Below are 19,423 nucleotides of genomic sequence, written 5' to 3' on the forward strand. Positions count from 1 at the left end.
AGCAGTGGCACAGTTTTGTTCTGGAATGCCTTGCCTCGTCTCATACTGATACTTCTACTAGTTTACCGCACTGCAGTGGCTATGGCTTTGTATTCAGTATCAGTACTAGTAAGCTAGCGCTCCTAACGGTCGACAATGCAGATCATGGATGATTACTGCAGCTTATAAATATGGGTCCATTCCAGGGGAGTTGTGCGTTAAAGAAAAGGAATGTAGATCCTGGATGATTACTACTCCAGTACAACTTAAATATGGGTCAATTCAAGGGGAGTTGTGCGTTAAATTAGAAAATGCGGTTGCTAGTCATGGTCAGCTAGTTGCTGGCCCTAATCCAAAATTGATGTCTGATTTTCCGTCCTTTCCCCAAGTGTTTATAGAACCGTAAAACAGGAGCCGTCCTTCTCCGTCCCTTTCTTCCAGTTCCACCGGGAAATAAAGAAAATCAAAAGACCAAATGCAATTGGGGAAAAAAAAAAAGAGCCAATCCATTCCTAGTCATGAGGATCGCACAGTCCATTTTCACTGGTACGGATCCGTTCCAATGCAAGGACATTCAATGTTTTACTAGTAATTTAGATATTTCTGAGGTAATCTTCTTATATGCAATTGCAACATTTGCAAGGATTATATTGTGTACTCTATCCGCTTATAAGAATATAAGTTGTTTTGATGTCCATCTTAATCAAACTTTTTTAAGAATAATTTTGACCAAGTTTATAGAAAATAATGACATTGTTTTAAACACAAAACAAATATATTATCAAGATATATTCAATTGTGGATTTAGTGGAAGTAATTTAGAGTTATAGATTTACATTTTCCTATAAACTTGATCAGACTTCAAAAGGTTTAATTTAAGATAAAATTAGAACATCACATTCTTTGAACAAAGGAAATAGTATCAGTTACAGTTTGTGATTGAAATGAGATGCCATCCACCGGAGAAGAAGAATTAAAAAAACACACAAAGGGAAGAAGGCCGGAAGGAGAAAGGTTGGTGTAAATGTGTCCCAGAGAGGAGAGAGAGGGTTGATTGGTTGGTTGGTTGGTTGGTTTGTGATTCCATTTTGATTAGACTAAGAAACAAGAGCAATTAGAACCAGGAAATGAAAGCACAAAACAAAACATGATAATAGAAGAGTGATAATTGTCGCTGAGGCTAAGCTGAGCGGTCGCCTTCCTTTTCTTTTCTCTCTTGATTGGTAGCCTCCCCTCTCTCTCTCTCTCACGCGTTTGCCCGCTCGCTCTCCTCAGTCTCAGATCCCAGCAACCAAACCAACCATTCGCCACCGACCTCACCGCAATCAAGCTCACCCCGCCTCCATTTCCCATGCCCTTTCTCGTTGCTTCTCCTTGATCTCTGATGGAGCTGCCTTTGCTTCCGCTGCTGCTTCTGCTTGTGCTGTCTGTTTCTCTTTCTTGGCCGCTCGCCCACTCTAGTGCAGGTTTCTTTGCTGGTGTCCTTTGATTTCTTTGCCTCTTCTTTTTTTTTTTTTTGGCCAACAAGTTCTCGTCGCCTGTTGCTAACTTTGTTTCTTGATTTCTGCAGAGACAGGAGCTGGTCTTCACAACCGGGGCGGCGGCAGACAGGCTTCTGTTGATCTTAGGTGACAATTTACAGTGTCATTTGTTCTGTTCAGCAATACAGGCATTTGCCATTCTGTTTCTTCTTCCTCGATTTGGCCTCGATTTTGGACGACTGTAGCTCTCTAAGATTTGTTACTCGATTCTTGAGATCTACTATCTTACTGTCTGTCATTGAATTCAATCATTACGATTTACACAACGTGAAGAGGAATCTAAAGGAATTTCCTTTCTTTTGCTTCTTGTGATCTCAACCTCAGAAATGCACATACTAGAAAGCTACTAGGCCTGCTGAATATCGGTGGTGGAAGCCCAGGTGCTGTTCTTGTGGAGTCACCTAAACAAGCTCCTCCTGTTCATCACAAGAGGCACCGGGAGCGCCACAGAGGAGCACATACACCAGCACCATCGCCTGCTCCATCCCCCTCGCCCCTCACAGCTCCACCTAAATCCCCACCTGCTTCCACGCCGGCCATAGCACTCCCCCTATCTCCTTCTTCAGCCCCACAGCCACAGGCAGAGAATGCTCCAGCTCATCCTAAGCATTCCTGGCGAAATTACGGTTTGGTCACAGCAGGAAGTGCAGTTTTCCTTGTCACGGCAATTGCATCTATCATGTACTGTCGAGCTAAGAGAGTTGGAACTGTGAGGCCTTGGGCAACGGGGTTGAGCGGCCAATTGCAACGAGCATTTGTGACAGGTATCCAAGGCCCCTTTCTTTCTGGTGTATATTTCTAATTTCTTAGTACTATATTATATCTAGTTACACCTTACACCATGATCAATCATTTTTTTTCCCAGGTGTGCCTTCGTTGAAACGGTCAGAGCTGGAGGCAGCATGTGAGGATTTCAGCAATATAATCGGTTCTACTTCTAGCTGCACCCTATACAAGGGAACTTTATCCAGCGGAGTTGAAATAGCAGTTTTGTCAAGTTCAATAGCATCTGTGAAGGATTGGTCAAAAGAATGGGAGTCACAGTTCAGAAAAAAGGTAACATGGTACTTACCAACTTGTCTATCCCCTAAAATAAAAATATGTTTTCTAAGGTTCGAATGGTTTCAGATCACAAATTTATCGAAAGTTAGCCATAAGAACTTTATGAATCTGCTTGGCTATTGTGAAGAGGAGAATCCTTTTACCAGAGCTATGGTGTTTGAGTATGCTCCAAATGGGTCACTTTTCGAGTATCTCCATGGTAAAGTTTACCCCTGTCTACCAATATGTTCCCTTTTTTTTTCTTTCCTTTTCTGTCACAAAATGATTCCTGCATCACATAGTATCAAGTATTATACTATTAAAATCATTAAATTTTGCTTATAACTGAATACACAGGAAAACCAGATTATGGTTAATCCACAGATGATCCTACATGATTTATTGATATGGTATTTTACCAATGCCTTTGATTGTGCTGCAGTCAGAGAAGCTGAGAACTTGGACTGGATGGCACGGGTTAGGATATCGATGGGGATAGCTTACTGTCTGGAGCACATGCATCAGCTGAACCCACCTGTCGTGCCAAGGAGCTTCGACTCGACAACTATATACCTGACTGATGATTTCGCTGCAAAGGTTTCAGACCTTGGTTTCTGGAACGACAGCAAGAGATCCTTCAGTTCTGCCACTTGCGATGAATCCATCATGGCGGAGATAGATAGCATGGTGCATCAATATGGCATAATATTGCTGGAGATATTGACCGGAAGGGTTCCCTACTCCGATGCAGATGGGCCACTGGAGCATTGGGCGTCTGGTTACTTTGAAGGAAAGATGACTCTTGCGGAGCTCATCGACCCAAGCTTGGGTTCATTCCCTGAAGACGCTGCGCGTGCATTGTGCGATGTGGCGAGGTGGTGCATCGAGCCAGAGCCGAGCAAGAGGCCGCTGATGTCGCAAGTTGCAGGTCGGATGAAGGAGATCACCTCCCTGGGGCCTGAGGGGGCGACTCCGAAGGTGTCACCGCTATGGTGGGCGGAGCTGGAGATCATGTCTGGCCAAGCTAGCTAACTAGCTACCTGATGGTTGGACCAATATCAACAGCAACACCAATTGTGATGTACTCCAGCACCAAGTTCTTTCATTTGTTTTCTTGTTTGTCAATCATCAAGACTACTCAGGAGTTGTTGGTTGTGGTGTTGGAGCAAAAGCCCTTATGTATATTAGTATATACCACTACTTACATATAAGATGTTTTGAGCATTGTAACTTGTAGAGCATGCAAACGTGTGAAGGAAGGAAGTATCATGTTGAGTTTGTTGGGCAGCATGTGGCGAGTAGCATGCATGATGACACTGAATAATCCAGCTAAGGCCATGGCATTGGCAACAAAACTTGTAGTAATATGAGAATGCTCTGACTTTGGATGCATGAGAAAATACGTGACTGTTCTCTTGGTAACTTGTTTCAGTTATTGGCCCCCCAACTCGGTTGTTGCAAGATGAGCAAAGACCAGCATATGAACATAGGTGCTGGTGATATGAGCATGGCTACAATGCCATACTTGGGGTGCTGGTGGTTCACTGGGCCTTTGTGGATGAAGTTAGCAGTATCACGTCAATAAGATTCGTTACCACCTTTTTTTAAGAGAGAAGCTTGTTAGCAGCATATGGCAAGTAGTATTAATCTATTTTATTAATTTCTTTTAAAACTGTTAATGATTATTTGAATGTTATGCACGCAACGAGCGGATCGATGTTTTAAAACGGGTTTTTGGATCAGTATTTACCATCCATCCTCATCGTATTCTGAAATGTCACTCTCGAGATTACTGTAATCTCCAATGTGTTTTTCCAGATTACTGGGACGTCTCCGGCGCCGGCAACGGGATCAGGTCGAGGGCCGAGGATTCACGCGGCGGACACTGCTGTGGATCGGAGGCCACCTGCGAATCATCATCCATCCAACCAACCAACCGTAGTTCTTGTTCTTCGGCGTTAATTCCCGCCATTAGATTGATTGATTCATTCACGCGGAGAGTGGGGTGGAATCAAAGGAAAAATCATGAAAGGGTAATGGTTTGGTTTTTTTTAAAAAAAACAACATATTTACAAAGGTAAAATAATTTTTGAATAAATTATATATATATATATATATATATATATATTCATAACGATCTAAAAGGCACATATAAAAGTTTAAATGCGATAAAAAACTTAAGATTAAAAAATTGATTTATAAATACGGGTAGAAGCGAAAAAATGACGCTATCGTGAGAATACACCGTAAAGAATTTTAGTACTAGATGTTGCATAGCACTAACACGTGGTCCCATTGAGTTATTTTATTATTTTGATGGGCGCAAATACATGTTAGTGCAACGTAGGACAAAGATGAATTCAATATGGCATGTAAGCGACAAAAACCACAATCAAAACACAGTCAATAAAGTTATTAAATTGGTATTGACACTTGAGAAAACGTCCATAACTGATTTTGCGATCGAGGGATGTAAATCGTACCTTTTATTTTAGTCGTGGCCTGAAAACAAACAAGCCGAAAGGCTGCTGGTGGCCGCTCGCTCCAACGAAAGAAAATAGGCCAAGAAGAAGCCCTTGGGCCTGCATTCTAGCTGAACATCAAACTCCATGGTTGGGCTTCGACCTGCATATCATTTGACTTGCTCGTAAAAGAATTGAAGAAGGCAGCAAGCAGCGAAGCGAAAGCAGAGGCGATGAAACCGCGCGCACCCATCAATCCATCACCAGGCTAATGCATCATGCATGGAGGCATATATGATAGGTTGATCCGCTCAAGCTCAAACCAACCGTACGTACGCATCATCGATCGGCCGCCGATCATCAGGGTAGGGTAGTAATGGAGGACACCACCCCCAAGGAGATGGAGATGGAGATGGAGATGGAGGAAGAGAAGGAGGCGGTGGCCGGCACGCTGGGACGCCACCTGGCCCGCCGCCTCGTGCAGGTGGGCGTCAGCGACGTCTTCGCCGTGCCCGGGGACTTCAACCTCACGCTGCTCGACCACCTCATCGCCGAGCCGGGCCTCCGCCTCGTCGGCTGCTGCAACGAGCTCAACGCCGGCTACGCCGCCGACGGATACGCGCGCGCGCGGGGCGTCGGCGCCTGCGCCGTCACCTTCACGGTCGGCGGCCTCAGCGTCCTCAACGCCATCGCCGGCGCCTACAGCGAGAACCTGCCCGTCATCTGCATCGTGGGGGGCCCCAACTCCAACGACTACGGCACCAGCCGCATCCTCCACCACACCATCGGCCTCCCGGACTTCTCCCAGGAGCTGCGCTGCTTCCAGCCCCTCACCTGCTACCAGGCCGTCGTCAACAACCTCGACGACGCCCACGAGCAGATCGACCGCGCCATCTCCACCGCCATCAGGGACAGCAAGCCCGTCTACATCAGCGTCAGCTGCAACCTCCCCGCCGTCCCGCACCCCACCTTCTCCCGCGACCCCGTCCCCTACTTCCTCTCGCCCAGGCTCTCCAACCAGGCCAGCCTCCAGGCCGCGCTCCACGCCACCCTCGCCTTCCTCCACAAGGCCGTCAAGCCCGTCCTCGTCGCCGGCCCCAAGCTCCGCGTCGCCAAGGCGGCCGGGGCCTTCGCCGACCTCGCCGCCGCCAGCGGCTACGCGGTCGCCACCATGCCGTCCGCCAAGGGCCTCGTGCCGGAGACGCTGCCGCGCTTCATCGGCACCTACTGGGGCGCCGTCAGCACGGCCTTCTGCGCGGAGATCGTCGAGTCGGCCGACGCCTACCTCTTCGCGGGGCCCATCTTCAACGACTACAGCTCCGTGGGCTACTCGTGCCTCCTCAGGAAGGAGAAGGCGGTGGTGGTGCAGCCCGACCGCGTGACCGTCGGCGACGGCCCGGCGTTCGGCTGCGTGATGATGAAGGACTTCCTGTCGGAGCTGGCCAGGCGCGTCCGGAGCAACACGACGGCGCACGACAACTACAGGAGGATCTTCGTGCCGGACGGGCAGCCGCCGGAGTGCGAGGCCGGGGAGCCGCTGCGCGTGAACGTGCTGTTCAAGCACATCCAGAGGATGGTGGCGGAGGGCGAGAGCGGGATCGGGGCGGTGATGGCGGAGACGGGCGACTCGTGGTTCAACTGCCAGAAGCTGCGGCTGCCCGAGGGGTGCGGCTACGAGTTCCAGATGCAGTACGGGTCGATCGGGTGGTCGGTGGGGGCGGTGCTGGGCTACGCGCAGGCCATGCCGAAGAAGCGGGTGGTGGCGTGCATCGGCGACGGCAGCTTCCAGGTGACGGCGCAGGACGTGTCGACGATGCTGCGGTGCGGGCAGCGGAGCATCATCTTCCTCATCAACAACGGCGGGTACACGATCGAGGTGGAGATCCACGACGGGCCGTACAACGTGATCAAGAACTGGGACTACGTGGGGCTGGTGAGGGCCATCCACAACGGCGAGGGCGCGTGCTGGGCCACCCGCGTGGCCTGCGAGGAGGAGCTGCGGGCGGCCATCGCCACGGCCACGGGGGACAAGGCCCACTGCCTCTGCTTCATCGAGGTGGTGGCGCACAAGGACGACACCAGCAAGGAGCTGCTCGAGTGGGGCTCCAGGGTCTGCGCCGCCAACTCCAGGCCACCCAACCCGCAGTAGCGTAGCTACCTACCATTTCTTTACTCTTGCTATATAGTATTTCCATGACCATAAATAATAAAATAAAAGCTCGTATTGATTGGGAACAAATTGAATAACCCTCACCAAATACAGCACACGCATGTTTGGTCCGATACCAAATCGGCTGATGAAATAATTATTTATATGGCATACAAAACAGAATCAGTATTATCTAACCGATTGATAAAAATACTTTCTCAAATTGGTAGCTCAAACATAATGAAACTTAAAGTTATCCATCTTAGTGCACATGTCCACTGAATTTTGTATATTAATTGTATAATAGTTGTGGTAAGTGTACAACTCTTAGACATTACCTACGGCTGTGTTCGGTACAGAGGGTTGCATTTGGTACACACAATGGTTAAATATGAACTAAATCAAAGTTCAATTACGACATCGGTGCCGCACGCGCTATACCACGAGCCGACAAAAGATGTTGTTAGAATACTGACAACGGTGCCAAGACAGCGAAGTTCATGTTCAACGCTATGCCATCTTTGCGAGACTATTTTGGTTGGATGTCTAAATAGTCAAATCACTAACAATAACACTAGAGATAAGTCTCTGAGAAATATTAATGGGTATTTAGGTTTTAGAAATATTTTGATCAAATTATTTATAGTTTTGTGAAATTTCCTTGTGTAAAAATGATACTGCAGAGGTTCCTGTGTACTTGCATCACTGCATCATCATGTTAAATGACATAGGAAATATGTGATAAGCTTGGTCTGATATAATGTTTTCGATTCTCAGATTATTTTGTTTTATCTTGGAAAGAAATATCAAAATAGGCAGATGGTTATATCAAATGGCACTTAAGAGATTGCTGGGTACCCGTGTGACTGTATCATCATGTTAAATAAAATGTATGGGATAAGCTTCATCTGATATAAAGTTTTTAATTCTCAACATATTATTTTTTATGAATATTGTATTACTATCTCTGGTTTTAAATTATTATCACTAGTTACTATTTTTTAAAACTTTGATCATTTGTCTTTTCTTATGTCTAAAAATATGCTCTACTAGTAATGTGTAATACAATAATTATACAACTATACAACTTTCACTAATCATTAATGAGTTGTTTAAAAGTTAGATATTATAGTTGTTGATACATTATCACCTTAACCCTATTTGCCTAAGCGAAACAAAGCAGATTGCGGTGTATATGTCTCGCATTTTGTGATGTATATGCATTGTAAATAGATTGTGATGAATGTGCTCTATGAGCAGATTGTGGTGTATATGCCTCATTAATATTTTGTGATGTATATGCCTTGTGAACATGTTGAAGTACATGTACTACTCGGGCACCTTAAGCAAGGGAATAGGAATATTTCGAGAAGGAATGAGATAAAGCTTGTTGGCTATGACTCCACGAGATATTCCCTCAAGATACCTATGGACCAGTACTTAAGTACTAGTGACAATTTACAAAGTGGTTCATGTGTACCATATAGATCACTAAAGTAGCCATGTGTATTGTGTAACAACATTATTGTAACTATACGAGGGGATTTCCATGCTATAAAAGCCCATACCCCCTCCTTATAAAATAAAGATTAATCCGATAATACACTACAAGAGTATTTGAGTATTTCTACACTCGGATTCACTTTGGATAGGCGAGAAGAATCTTCTCCGGTTACCTCTTCATACTCTTGTTCATGACTTTTGGTGACACCAATAGTTACTATTTTTTAACGCTAACCCTTCGTCAAGGAAAAAAATATAAAAACTTTGGGTATCTATCATTTTTTGCCAAATAAAGAATAACGAAAACTTACCTCAATTTTGTGATCACGTTTACGGAACCATTAAACATCACGTGTTTTAAAAATACATATAAAAATTGCCTTAAAACATATAAATTTATTTTTTCAAATTTATAACAATTAATACTAAATTTATTACTATAGACTAGATACCTTGTTTTCCGCGATCATCTTCCTCCTATTCCACCCTCAAGCTTTTGCTTAGGGGCTTAGGGCAAGTTCATTTGGACCAAATTTGAAACAATTTATCCACTTAGAACAATGTATATTTTTAGTGCATGATTTATTATGTTTTTGCAAAAGAATACTAAAAATATTTTTTAAAAACAACAAATAAACCAAAATTCAGCTAACACAATCAACACGCAATTAATTCGTTTTACGGTAGCAAAATGGTTTTTGGGAGTAGGGTATTAGCATTTTCCAATAGTACCCGACAAGGCCAAAAAAAAAAAAAGAAATGAAAAAGAACGGGCTGGCTGGCTGGTGGAGCCAGGGCAGAAATCTCGCATTCCCATTTGCTGGTGAAGAGGTTGTTCATTTGCCCGCAAGAAGAGAAGCCCCCACCCCCACCTCTCCGATCAATCCTTCCGCCTGCCGCCGCCTACGCTTCCGCTTCCGCCGCCGCCGCCTCCGCTTCCGCTTCCGCTTCCGCTTCCTTGCATCCCTTCGCTCGCCGCGTCCGTCGTCCTATCTAGCCGCCGTATCCCCGGGCGCCCTTATGGCGCTCTCCGCCGGCGATGTGCCCACGATGTACACCGTCCTCGTCAACTCGCTCAGCGCCGACGAGGCGGTGCGGCGGCCGGCTGAAGCAGCTCTCGCGCAGTGCGAGGCCCGCCCAGGATTCTGCTCATGCCTATTAGTAAGCCATTGTGTCTCTCCCCCCTAGCCACCTCACTTGGCCTCTTGGGGGGCTAGGGCTTGCTGTCTCCATCCATTGGCGCAGGCCTTTTATTGCTGATCTGATTTTTCTTCAGGAGATCGTTTCCGCAAGGGGTTTGGCTTGCCGTGAAGACGTGCGTCTGCTTGCCACAGTATATTTTAAGAACAGCATCAATCGCTATTGGCGGCATCGCCGGGATTCCTAGTGAGCCTGAGCCTCTATTCATTTCATTTCTACCTACTTATTTCTGTCTTGCTTCACTGTTTGATGCATGCGCTTCCATTGGAATCATCAACAATTCTAACTTAATCTCAAGGAACACCAGCTGATAGCCTCCAAAAGGAAGTAAAACCTACCGTCAAATCAAATTAGTTCTAGGCCACCTATTTCTCGGAGCAAATGCACCCTTTGAATATGATAATCCCAACTTTGCTCTTATGTAGTACGACTTCTGATTTGGTTTTCATATTTTGCAATCTCAACTGGTCACCTATTTGTTGATATTACCTGACATCCCACTAACAAGTGTAAATTAATTTGGTGTAGTGGAATTAGCAACGAGGAGAAGGATCACCTTCGAAAAAATCTTTTCTTAAATATACGAGAGGAGAATAGCCAGGTCCGCATGATATGACATATATGCGCTCTTATCACATTAAAAGAATATAATGCCTGTTGATCAGAAAACTCTTTCTTGTTCTTACTGCTTCAATGTAGATTGCACTTCAGTTAGCTGTGCTAATTTCCAAGATTGCACGCCTAGATTACCCAAAAGAATGGTATGCCTACAACTATTGTCAACCCTCTTTCATATGATTCAATTGTTCCGTACAATGCTTTCTCATGACGGATGATATTCAGGCCGGACCTCTTCTCTGTATTGGCACAACAGCTGCAGTCAGCTGATGTTCTTGCTTCACATCGTGTGTTTATGGTCCTGTTTCGCACTCTGAAGGAGCTATCAACTAAGCGGCTTGCTGTTGATCAGAGGAACTATGCTGAGGTATTTTCTTTCTGCAGAATCCGCTTAACTATGTTTATCAATACTCAGATGTGCTTGTGCTGTTTTTTTCCATCTTTGGTTTGGCTTGGTGTCTATCAACTAAAATGCTTGACGGACATCATTAGCAGATAGTATGCATTAGCTCAAATTTGCTTAGCATCTTAGGGCATCTCAATTGCCAAGCAGGTGGATCGCTATGATGCGAACCTGTCAATATTATCAGATCGTTCTTTGAATGCTCAATAAATTTGTTGTCCATAGGGGATTTCGGTTGTTTCATTAACTGTTTTTTTCTAAAACATGACCTTTTGCAAAGTCAAGTTCATTTTAATCAGGAATTGCTTAAACATAAATTATGATATCATACATATAATTAATCTATGCAGATCACTCGTCACTTGTTTGAGTATACCTGGAACCTCTGGAAGAGTGATGTGCAGACTATATTACAGAATCTTTCTATGCTGTCACAGCGGAGTGACATAGATTCCATTTTAGAACAATCAAATGATCTTATGTTGATCTGTGACCGGTGGTTGCTTTGTCTAAAAATCATCCGGCAACTAATATTTTCAGGATATGCAAGTGACTCAACAACCGCTCAGGTATTCATAATTTCTATTTCATTACATCTTTTGCCCATAGTTTTACTGTTCTATGATCTTTATCAGCTATTCCAGAAGAAAGAATAGTAACTAGCTTTTGTGTGCTGTAGGAAGTCTGGCAGGTCAGAGAAGTTTGTCCAACAGTTTTAACTGCCATTCAATCCCTCCTTCCTTATTGTAAGTTACACATTTTACGTGTAATCATTCATTGGTTCCTTTTTCTGATCGTATTCTGACTTGACTGTTTAGTCTAAGTATCCAGAAACTGCTCCAAACTTCTGACTTCACCAAACTATGTCCATTGTTCAGGGATAGCCTTTTGCTATATTTTCTTGCTATTTGGCATGGTTGTTTTTTAACACCAAGAAACTGAGAGTGAACTGTTTCTTTGGTGTTCAAAAAAGTGTGGTGAACAATATATTAACTTGTAACAAACCCTGTTTTTATCTATTTTTATGAAGTGGAACCTTTGTTTTTTTAATCTTGCTCATTGGTGTTAATCTGTCAGACCTGCCAATTTACATATAGTTCATTTCTGGTTTCTTTATTCATTTAAATTATCTGCCATTACTCTTTACTTGCTAGATTCCTCCTACAAAGATAAGCAGGCCAAGCTATGGGATTTTGCAAAAAGAGCATGCACTAAGTTGATGAAAGTCCTTGTTACCTTGCAAGGCAGACATCCATATTCTTTCGTTCACCAAGGTGTGCTTCCAGCTATAGTTGATTTCTGTTTGAATATGATCACAAATCCAGAACAGGGTGGCACATCCTTTGAGGAGTTCCTTATACAAAGCATGGTTTTTGTTAAATCCGTATTGGAGTGTAAAGAATACAAACCAAGTCCAACAGGTCGTGTGATCAATGAAGGTTCACAGCCTTTAAGTCTGGAGCAACGGAAGAAAAACTTTGCAGCAGTGGCTAGTGATATGCTGAAGGTTGTTTTGCCTGGTGACCGTGTTATGTTGTTGTGTAACGTTTTGATAAGAAGGTAATATTTGGAGTTCATAGAATTGGCACACTTCTATAATATGCTCTAAAGCTTCTGAACTGCAGCAGCATTACTACCTGTTTTTATGTGCATGCTTTGATCCTTTTGCAAATATAAAATACTTGGGTTCATCTAAGATAAAGCATGACCTTTTGCCTTTATTTTGGGTTGAAAAAACTGCAAAACTGCATGATATGCATCTTGAAGCTAAGCATTTAAGGATATTCTTCCAAAAAGACAGTAAAATGACTTGCAGTAAGGTATCTTTTCACCAGCTACCTATGCACACTATATTTACACTAAGGTATTCTGGAGAGTGGAGGATGTCTCACTTGTAGCTATGCATTCGGTTTTCATTTTTGGATTTACGTGGCTTTGTAGACTCTGAAAGTTTCCAGTTCTTGTCCAGGTATTTCATTTACACAACAAAAGATTTGGAGGAATGGTCAGAGAATCCAGAGTCATTTCATCATGAGCAGAATTTGGTACAATGGACTGAGAAACAACGCCCATGTGCTGAAGCCCTCTTTATTGTTATCTTTGAGAACTATCGAGAGGTTTGTACACTGTAATGATCTTTCTTGTTGTGATCTGTAAGCCTATACTGAATCTTGTAGTGCTCATATAGTGATATATTGTTTCAGCAGTTAGCTCCAGTTGTTGTGTCCATTCTTCGTGAAGCCATGGCTCTTTCTCCACCTCTGGAAACCGATGTTACTGCTGGAATGCTTTTGAAGGATGCTGCTTATACAGCTGCCGGGCATGTTTATTATGAACTTTCAAATTACCTTAGTTTTAATGAATGGTAAGTTAAAGAACAACAATACCTTTCAGAAGGTTGGATAGCCTTGTTAAATTTTAGCCACTTAGTCTTGACCCCTTCTTATGTTGAGTTTAGTGAAGATTAGGTCAGTATTTGGACAACTGTTTGCAAACACTCATTGATGTTAGAGTTTTTATTATTATGCAGACATTCTCGAGTATAAAAATCGATGGCTCAATTCTAGTATGCTGTCTTTTTTTTCTTTTTCATTTCTACAGGTTCCATGGATCTCTATCAATCGAAATTTCAAATGGTCACCCAAATATGCGTATCATCCGTCGAAAGATCGCTTTGCTACTTGGTCAATGGATTTCTGAGGTTTAGTTCTTTAATATTGTTTGAGAAAAGCAAATATTAGTGCCAAAAGTTTGTTTGTGGATTATGTGCAGATGTACCTATTTAGCTTCTAATATTTTTAACCCTGCAGATCAAGGGTGGCACCAGGAAATTAGTCTATCATGCTTTGGTTGGATTGCTGCAGGACAATGACATAGCTGTCAGGGTATGTTTGTTCTCAATTCCTTGATCGTGAGTTGAGTGTATACCTGTATCTTCCTATTATTTAATTAGTTGTTCGTGCTGTTATACTTTCAGCTAGCAGCATGCTCTTCTTTGTGTTATCTTTTTCAAGAATCAAGCTTTTCAGAACTAGATTTGTTCGAATGTCTTCCTACATGTTGGACAATGTGTTTCAAGTTGACAGAAGATGTCCAAGAATTTGATTCGAAGGTGTGCACCTTGGTTCTCCTTACTGTTTCAAACTGAACATTATCTTATGCATGTGTGCACATGCCTGTACACTCACACTATTAAGGGTTTCTTTTTGTAGGTGCAAGTGTTGAATTTCATTTCAGTCCTTCTTGAACATGCTGGAGACAAGGTTATTCCATTTGCAAGTCAGTTATCACATTTTTTTCAGAAGGTATGGCTTAAACCCACATTTCCCTTTTGTCTCTACCTCTATTTGTGGAATGGGACCTCTATTTGTGGAGTGGAATTTTCTAGTTGGCTGAATTGACTGTGCATTATGTTATTGATGTACCATTATTTGTTACGTTTGGAAAAAGTTAGATGAGCACTTTCCGGTCAATAAGCTTTCATCAGCTTATTCTAACTTCAAACACTGTAAATTTGTCGCTTTCCATCTAATAATCCTAGAAATACCATTGCAGTTCCATTTTATTCATTTGCTATCTTTAGTGTAATAATTTTTAGGATAGCCAGTTAGCAAGTTAATGCAACTTTACTTTTGTTGTCTGCAAGAATAAAATCAACACAACACCAACTTTCAGTGTACTCAGTGAGGGAGTTTATACCAGTTCAATGTTCAAGAGCCATTCAAATTTTTCTTCTTGCTGTAAATTAACTTGTAGTTCTGTCTGACTTCTAAATTATTTTTTGTCAGATCTGGGACGAATCTGCAGGTGAAAGCCTGCTTCAGATTCAATTGCTAGCAGCACTTAGAACATTTATTTCTTCTCTTGGATACCAGTCACCTCTTTCTTACCATATGCTTATTCCTATACTCCAAAGTGGTATAAACATTGATAGTCCAGATGCTCTTAATCTTCTTGAGGACAGTGTTCTGGTAAGTAGTTACTAACCTTCTGCTCTATGCCCACACACGGACTCCTTGCATGCAACAAAAAAATACTCATGATGGGCTCATAACACAGTTGTGGGAAACAACCCTTTTGAATGCTCCTTCCATCGTATCTCAACTGCTGGATCTCTTCCCATATCTTGTGGGCATTGTGAATAGAAGCTTCGATCATCTGCAGGTTAGAACACCCACTCCACGCAAAAAAAGAAATGAGTGCTCTCCGTTTAGTCCTTTAAATATCATATGAATATTTATGTTCAGAAGTATAATCTGTTCCCTTTCAAATGTTGAGATGTACCAAGTAAATTTACCTTGCGTCACTTGGTCTGCATCTCTCGTATTGATGATATGCTTCTGTATATTCCATCATGTAATTTAGTTGGGTTCTGTAAATTCATCAGGACATTGCTTGATCTGTTATGAATTTGTGATAATACATGTGAATTATTTATATCCTTTATTTCTAATGGCCAACTCACCGCACAAGTTGACCAGTCGAATGTTTCAACTAGGTTACTATGACTTGAGCTACAATCACGTTATAATCATAGTTTGATGATTATTATGTTCTCATGTTGGTATTGTCATTTGAAGGCTGCAAAATTGTTGCTTGTTCTGGCCATGCCATCTGCTGCTACCACACAACTTCGATTGTTACTCTTAGTTTTTGCCACATGCTTGGGATGGATCAATCTTTTTTTTTTACAAAGGGATCAATAAAATTTTGATACCAGAACAATACTTTTTACATAAATTGATCCAGTCAGGCGGTTCTTTCTGTTAATGGTCTCCCTTCCTGCTCCAAAGTGGATGCATTTCAGTTTAAATTGCTTGTATTTTGGCTTCTAGCATGTTACAACTTAAAAGATATATATATTTATCATTATCTTTGACGAGAATTTTAAATGACATAGGTCACAATCAACATAATTGAGGACTACATAATTTTTGGTGGATCAGAATTTTTGAAAAGGCATGGTGCAAGCCTGGCGAACGTTCTTGATACTATTGTTGGAAATGTTAACGACAAGGGTCTTCTCACTGCACTACCTATCATCGATCTCATTATTCAGGTTGCTACGATCTACCCTTGTGAAGCAGCTCTAACTTTCTGAATTATTTTTGTTGATGTTGTTAATTGTGAATATGTTAGAGCAACCTTGACAATCCGAGCAAGATATCTTGTAGGGTTTAGCCTATTTTTATCTTTATTGAGGATCTAGGCTAGAAGTGCCCTTCCTGAATATATATTATCAGAGTTAAGGAATCAACCTGGCAGAGTTAAGGAATCGTACACTATGAACATTATAGCCATTCTATCTGCTGGAATTTTGATGCCCTTTAATGGGATGTCATAGATCTGTATCTATTTCAATGTCAGTTCAGCAATTAACATGTTTCTTTGTTAATCCCTCTTTTATCAATCTAACTGTAACTTTCGGGTGTAGCTCTTTCCTCAGGAAGCACCACCACTAATATCTAGTTCTCTTCAGGTACTTCTAGTATTTTCTAAAACTCCACTGCTAATATTGTCAGATTGTTTTCCATTTGCACTATTCTAACTTGCCCACTCACCAACTCTAGAAACTTATCTTCATATGTTTGAATCAAGACGATGAACACAATCCTTCTAGGACAACTGTCCGTGCATCTGCCGGAGCAATTTTTGCTAGACTTCTGGTGATGAATACAAACTTTACAGGACAACTATTATCAGAGCCTGCCCTTCTGACAAGCATTCAACAAACAGGGATTTCTGTAAACAATAATCTGCTGCTTTGTTTGGTTGATATGTGGATTGACAAGGTGCATCCTGCAGTATCTCTGTTTTTTTATTAATGTTTTATTATTATTAATTTCCTTTCTACATCAGGGATCTTAAAAATGACCTACTTGTACTTCATGCTGTTTTCATGTTTTCAGCCTCAATAATTTAGGCTCTTTTAATCTTGCTATTTGACCTGTATGTGTTCAGAAAAATACACTGTGTATATGATCTAACTCATCAAGTCTGTTCTTGTTTTAACACTTTAGCTGCAATGTGATGTTGTTGTCATGTTGTCAGTGAATTCACATGTTTCCATGTTTTCTTTCAGATAATTTGTCCAACTTTTGTATGGTGCTATAATACTTCAATATTCAATATTAACCTTGATTGATAACTTCAAGTGTTTTAGATATGAACATATGCTAATTCTGGACAAGTTCAATGTTTTTTGTGCCTTACGATTTAACAAAATGCTTTCTCAATGGACAGGTAGATGATGCAAATGTTGTACAGCAGAAAGAATATGCAATGGCTCTTTCTGTAATTTTGACCTTACATGTACCTCAAGTTATTGACAAACTTGATGACATATTAAGGTAACATATTTTTAGGGAGCATAAAGTGAAATTTGCAGTCTATTTTGTTGGTAGTTTCGCAGTTATCAACTTTATTTTTATTATGCAGTGTCTGCACTACTGTTATCATTGGAGGCCGTGAAGTGAAGACTGAAGATGATACCAGGTGTTGTATTGTTCTTCCATTTTTATATGATTGTCTCGTACACTTTACTTTAAACCTTTAAGGCCCTAATGGCTTAATCAGTTTCATTTATTATCAATGCAATGATTTGCAGTGGTGATATTACAAGCTCTTCCTGGCTTGGCAATGATAATTCAGGTTATTCTAACACAAGCAAAGAGTTGAGAAAGCGACAAGTAAGTTATTGATAATTCTAATTAAGTTTCATGTACTACTTTATATGGTCACATAATAAGAAAGTTCTCTTTATCAGGTGAAGGACTCGGATCCTATCAAGCAAGCTTCTCTAGAGGACATGCTAAGAGATAACTTAAAAGCATGTGCATCACTCCATGGGGATGCGACTTTCAATGCTGCCATTGGCAGGATCCACCCAGCAGCATTTGCTCAGTTGCAGCAGGCCCTGAATATTGCATGAGATGTTCATAGATTCTAGCGGATTCTTTGTTCTTTTGGACATGCTAAAGATCAAGGGGTGCATCGTGAGCCACTGGAGTGCATGTGATACAAATACAGTAAGCAACTACCTGAGTATTCAGTATTTGAGCACCAAGCTGCATGCCTTGATGTATTTGGCAATCCTTTGCTTCTTTCCAGGTCCTGCTTGGGCTGCGCAACATTTTCCACTCCTGCTGTTGATGCACTATATTGTTGAAGGTGATATGGAATTATGGATTGTTGATTTTACTGGTGTAAATTACATTTGAGTATCAAGAGGTGGGGATATGTACGTGCCTTTGTTTACCAGTTACTGTCAGTGGCAATGGTCTTCCGATGTTTTGGGTGTTGTGTTTTGTTTTGACCACCCACCCAACAGGCCAACAGAGGTTTCATTTCACTGTGCGATACGATTGGGGAAGATGCTCTGCACAATTTTTTTGTGTTTGGTGTTGTCGGATTGATCAGTCGGAGCCTGAGGTTGGCAGAGTTTTTAGATCTGCTCTTCCAAGTGTGTAGTAAATTTGTGCATGGGTTTTTATTGTCCGCCCAGTTGAAAATGCATGACCGGACATCCTGCTGGTAACACTGTAATTGTTAAGTACTAATTTTGTAACAGAATTGACATGAGGAAGTAACGCAGTACTGTTTTGAGATAAAGATTTATTCTCTTGTCATGTAAGCAAAGTATGTGTTCTCACGGCTGGCATTCTTGTTCTAGATTGAATAAGCATACAGTATAGGTGAGGTAATAAGACCATGCGTATCATCTTCCGTCCAGTATTCTTGGTGGTTCATCAAGCTAATGCCTAGTCGAATGAGAACATCTGTTTTTGAAATGGGTACTATACCACGTGTCGTTGTCAAATAAAGAAAGGAAATCAACGTGACTGTCAAATCTCGATCACAAATGTACAAGCAAAAGCAAAACCACTCACCTCCTAATGTCATATGAAGAAAACCAACCCATCTTTGTTTATTTAGAAGCGAAGTGTGCAAGTTGACTAGAATCGCTTCTCTTCGCGGTTGTACTGCCTGAGTTGCTTCCAAATCCATAAGCATATGCTCCTTAAAACTTGGACAAGTGCTTAGTATACTTACCTCCGTTTGATTCATATTATATAATATTTTGCTCCTATCTAAATTCATATAAATACAGATAAATTAAAAACAAATATAAAACATAAAAATTAATAGACAGATGAGTATACACATCGCTAAAACATCTTATAATATATAAAAAAGAAAAAAACACATATATATACAGATGCTAATGAATCAAAATACAAATGTAAAATATATTTATTAATCTACGGATAAAATAAGTTAAGGGTTTAAAATACCGTATAATATAAAGAGATGGAGCAGTCGAGTGTATAATAACTGAACCCTTTATTAAAAGATTGAAATACTAAAAATGAGAAGTGAATGTATTCCGAAGGAAGGAATGTCCACAGAAATATTCCGTGCGTGGTGGTGGTGGTGGTAGGCCCCACATGTCAGACCGCCCTCGCTTGGGGTTGGGGCAATAAGAAGAGAAGAGCGAGGGAGGGGGAGCCCAAGCAGGCAGGCAAAA

The 19,423-nt window shown here is 41.8% G+C and overlaps 3 protein-coding genes across 4 annotated transcripts; all 3 read left to right on the forward strand.

The window, feature by feature from the left end:
- The first annotated feature begins 39 nt into the window (after positions 1-39).
- LOC102701281 (protein MALE DISCOVERER 2-like) lies at positions 40-4,100 on the forward strand. Of its 2 annotated transcripts, none has more exons than XM_015839689.2 (6): positions 40-525; positions 1,550-1,607; positions 1,845-2,284; positions 2,386-2,576; positions 2,649-2,781; positions 3,004-4,098. In XM_015839689.2, the coding sequence occupies exons 1-6, from the start codon at positions 498-500 to the stop codon at positions 3,591-3,593; spliced, it is 1,440 nt and encodes a 479-aa protein (XP_015695175.1). In that variant the 5' UTR covers positions 40-497; the 3' UTR covers positions 3,594-4,098. The 2 variants fall into 2 exon arrangements, with proteins under 2 accessions (XP_015695175.1, XP_006658173.1); XM_006658110.3 differs by lacking the exon at positions 40-525 and adding an exon at positions 1,166-1,445 and having other exon boundaries at positions 3,004-4,100.
- A 1,157-nt stretch (positions 4,101-5,257) lies between these two features.
- On the forward strand, positions 5,258-7,464 carry LOC102719033 (pyruvate decarboxylase 3). Its single transcript, XM_040526170.1, has one exon. It carries the CDS (start codon positions 5,400-5,402, stop codon positions 7,170-7,172), a length of 1,773 nt encoding a protein of 590 aa, XP_040382104.1. The 5' UTR covers positions 5,258-5,399; the 3' UTR covers positions 7,173-7,464.
- A 2,105-nt stretch (positions 7,465-9,569) lies between these two features.
- On the forward strand, positions 9,570-18,571 carry LOC102719316 (importin-11). The gene is made up of 24 exons (XM_006658937.3): positions 9,570-9,836; positions 9,952-10,061; positions 10,404-10,476; positions 10,575-10,636; positions 10,719-10,860; positions 11,247-11,465; positions 11,576-11,642; positions 12,051-12,456; positions 12,866-13,013; positions 13,101-13,261; positions 13,498-13,597; positions 13,707-13,781; positions 13,874-14,008; positions 14,109-14,201; positions 14,685-14,867; positions 14,956-15,060; positions 15,797-15,955; positions 16,331-16,375; positions 16,467-16,688; positions 17,140-17,246; positions 17,335-17,391; positions 17,504-17,585; positions 17,663-17,924; positions 18,007-18,571. The coding sequence occupies exons 1-23, from the start codon at positions 9,696-9,698 to the stop codon at positions 17,825-17,827; spliced, it is 3,057 nt and encodes a 1,018-aa protein (XP_006659000.1). The 5' UTR covers positions 9,570-9,695; the 3' UTR covers positions 17,828-17,924; positions 18,007-18,571.
- Positions 18,572-19,423: the final 852 nt, after the last annotated feature.

This window comes from Oryza brachyantha, chromosome 7 (assembly GCF_000231095.2).
Source record: "Oryza brachyantha chromosome 7, ObraRS2, whole genome shotgun sequence".
In the NCBI taxonomy this organism is placed as follows: domain Eukaryota; kingdom Viridiplantae; phylum Streptophyta; class Magnoliopsida; order Poales; family Poaceae; genus Oryza; species Oryza brachyantha.

Coding starts and splice junctions, on each gene's coding strand:
- LOC102719316 (XM_006658937.3), top strand. CDS start 9,696: ATGGCGCTCTCCGCCGGCGATGTGCCCACGATGTACACCGTCCTCGTC. Junction 13,782..13,873: donor ACAATGACATAGCTGTCAGG/GTATGTTTGTTC, acceptor TTATACTTTCAG/CTAGCAGCATGCTCTTCTTT. Junction 17,392..17,503: donor AAGACTGAAGATGATACCAG/GTGTTGTATTGT, acceptor AATGATTTGCAG/TGGTGATATTACAAGCTCTT.
- LOC102719033 (XM_040526170.1), top strand. CDS start 5,400: ATGGAGGACACCACCCCCAAGGAGATGGAGATGGAGATGGAGATGGAG.
- LOC102701281 (XM_006658110.3), top strand. CDS start 1,364: ATGGAGCTGCCTTTGCTTCCGCTGCTGCTTCTGCTTGTGCTGTCTGTT. Junction 1,446..1,549: donor GCTCGCCCACTCTAGTGCAG/GTTTCTTTGCTG, acceptor TGATTTCTGCAG/AGACAGGAGCTGGTCTTCAC. Junction 2,285..2,385: donor GCAACGAGCATTTGTGACAG/GTATCCAAGGCC, acceptor TTTTTTTCCCAG/GTGTGCCTTCGTTGAAACGG.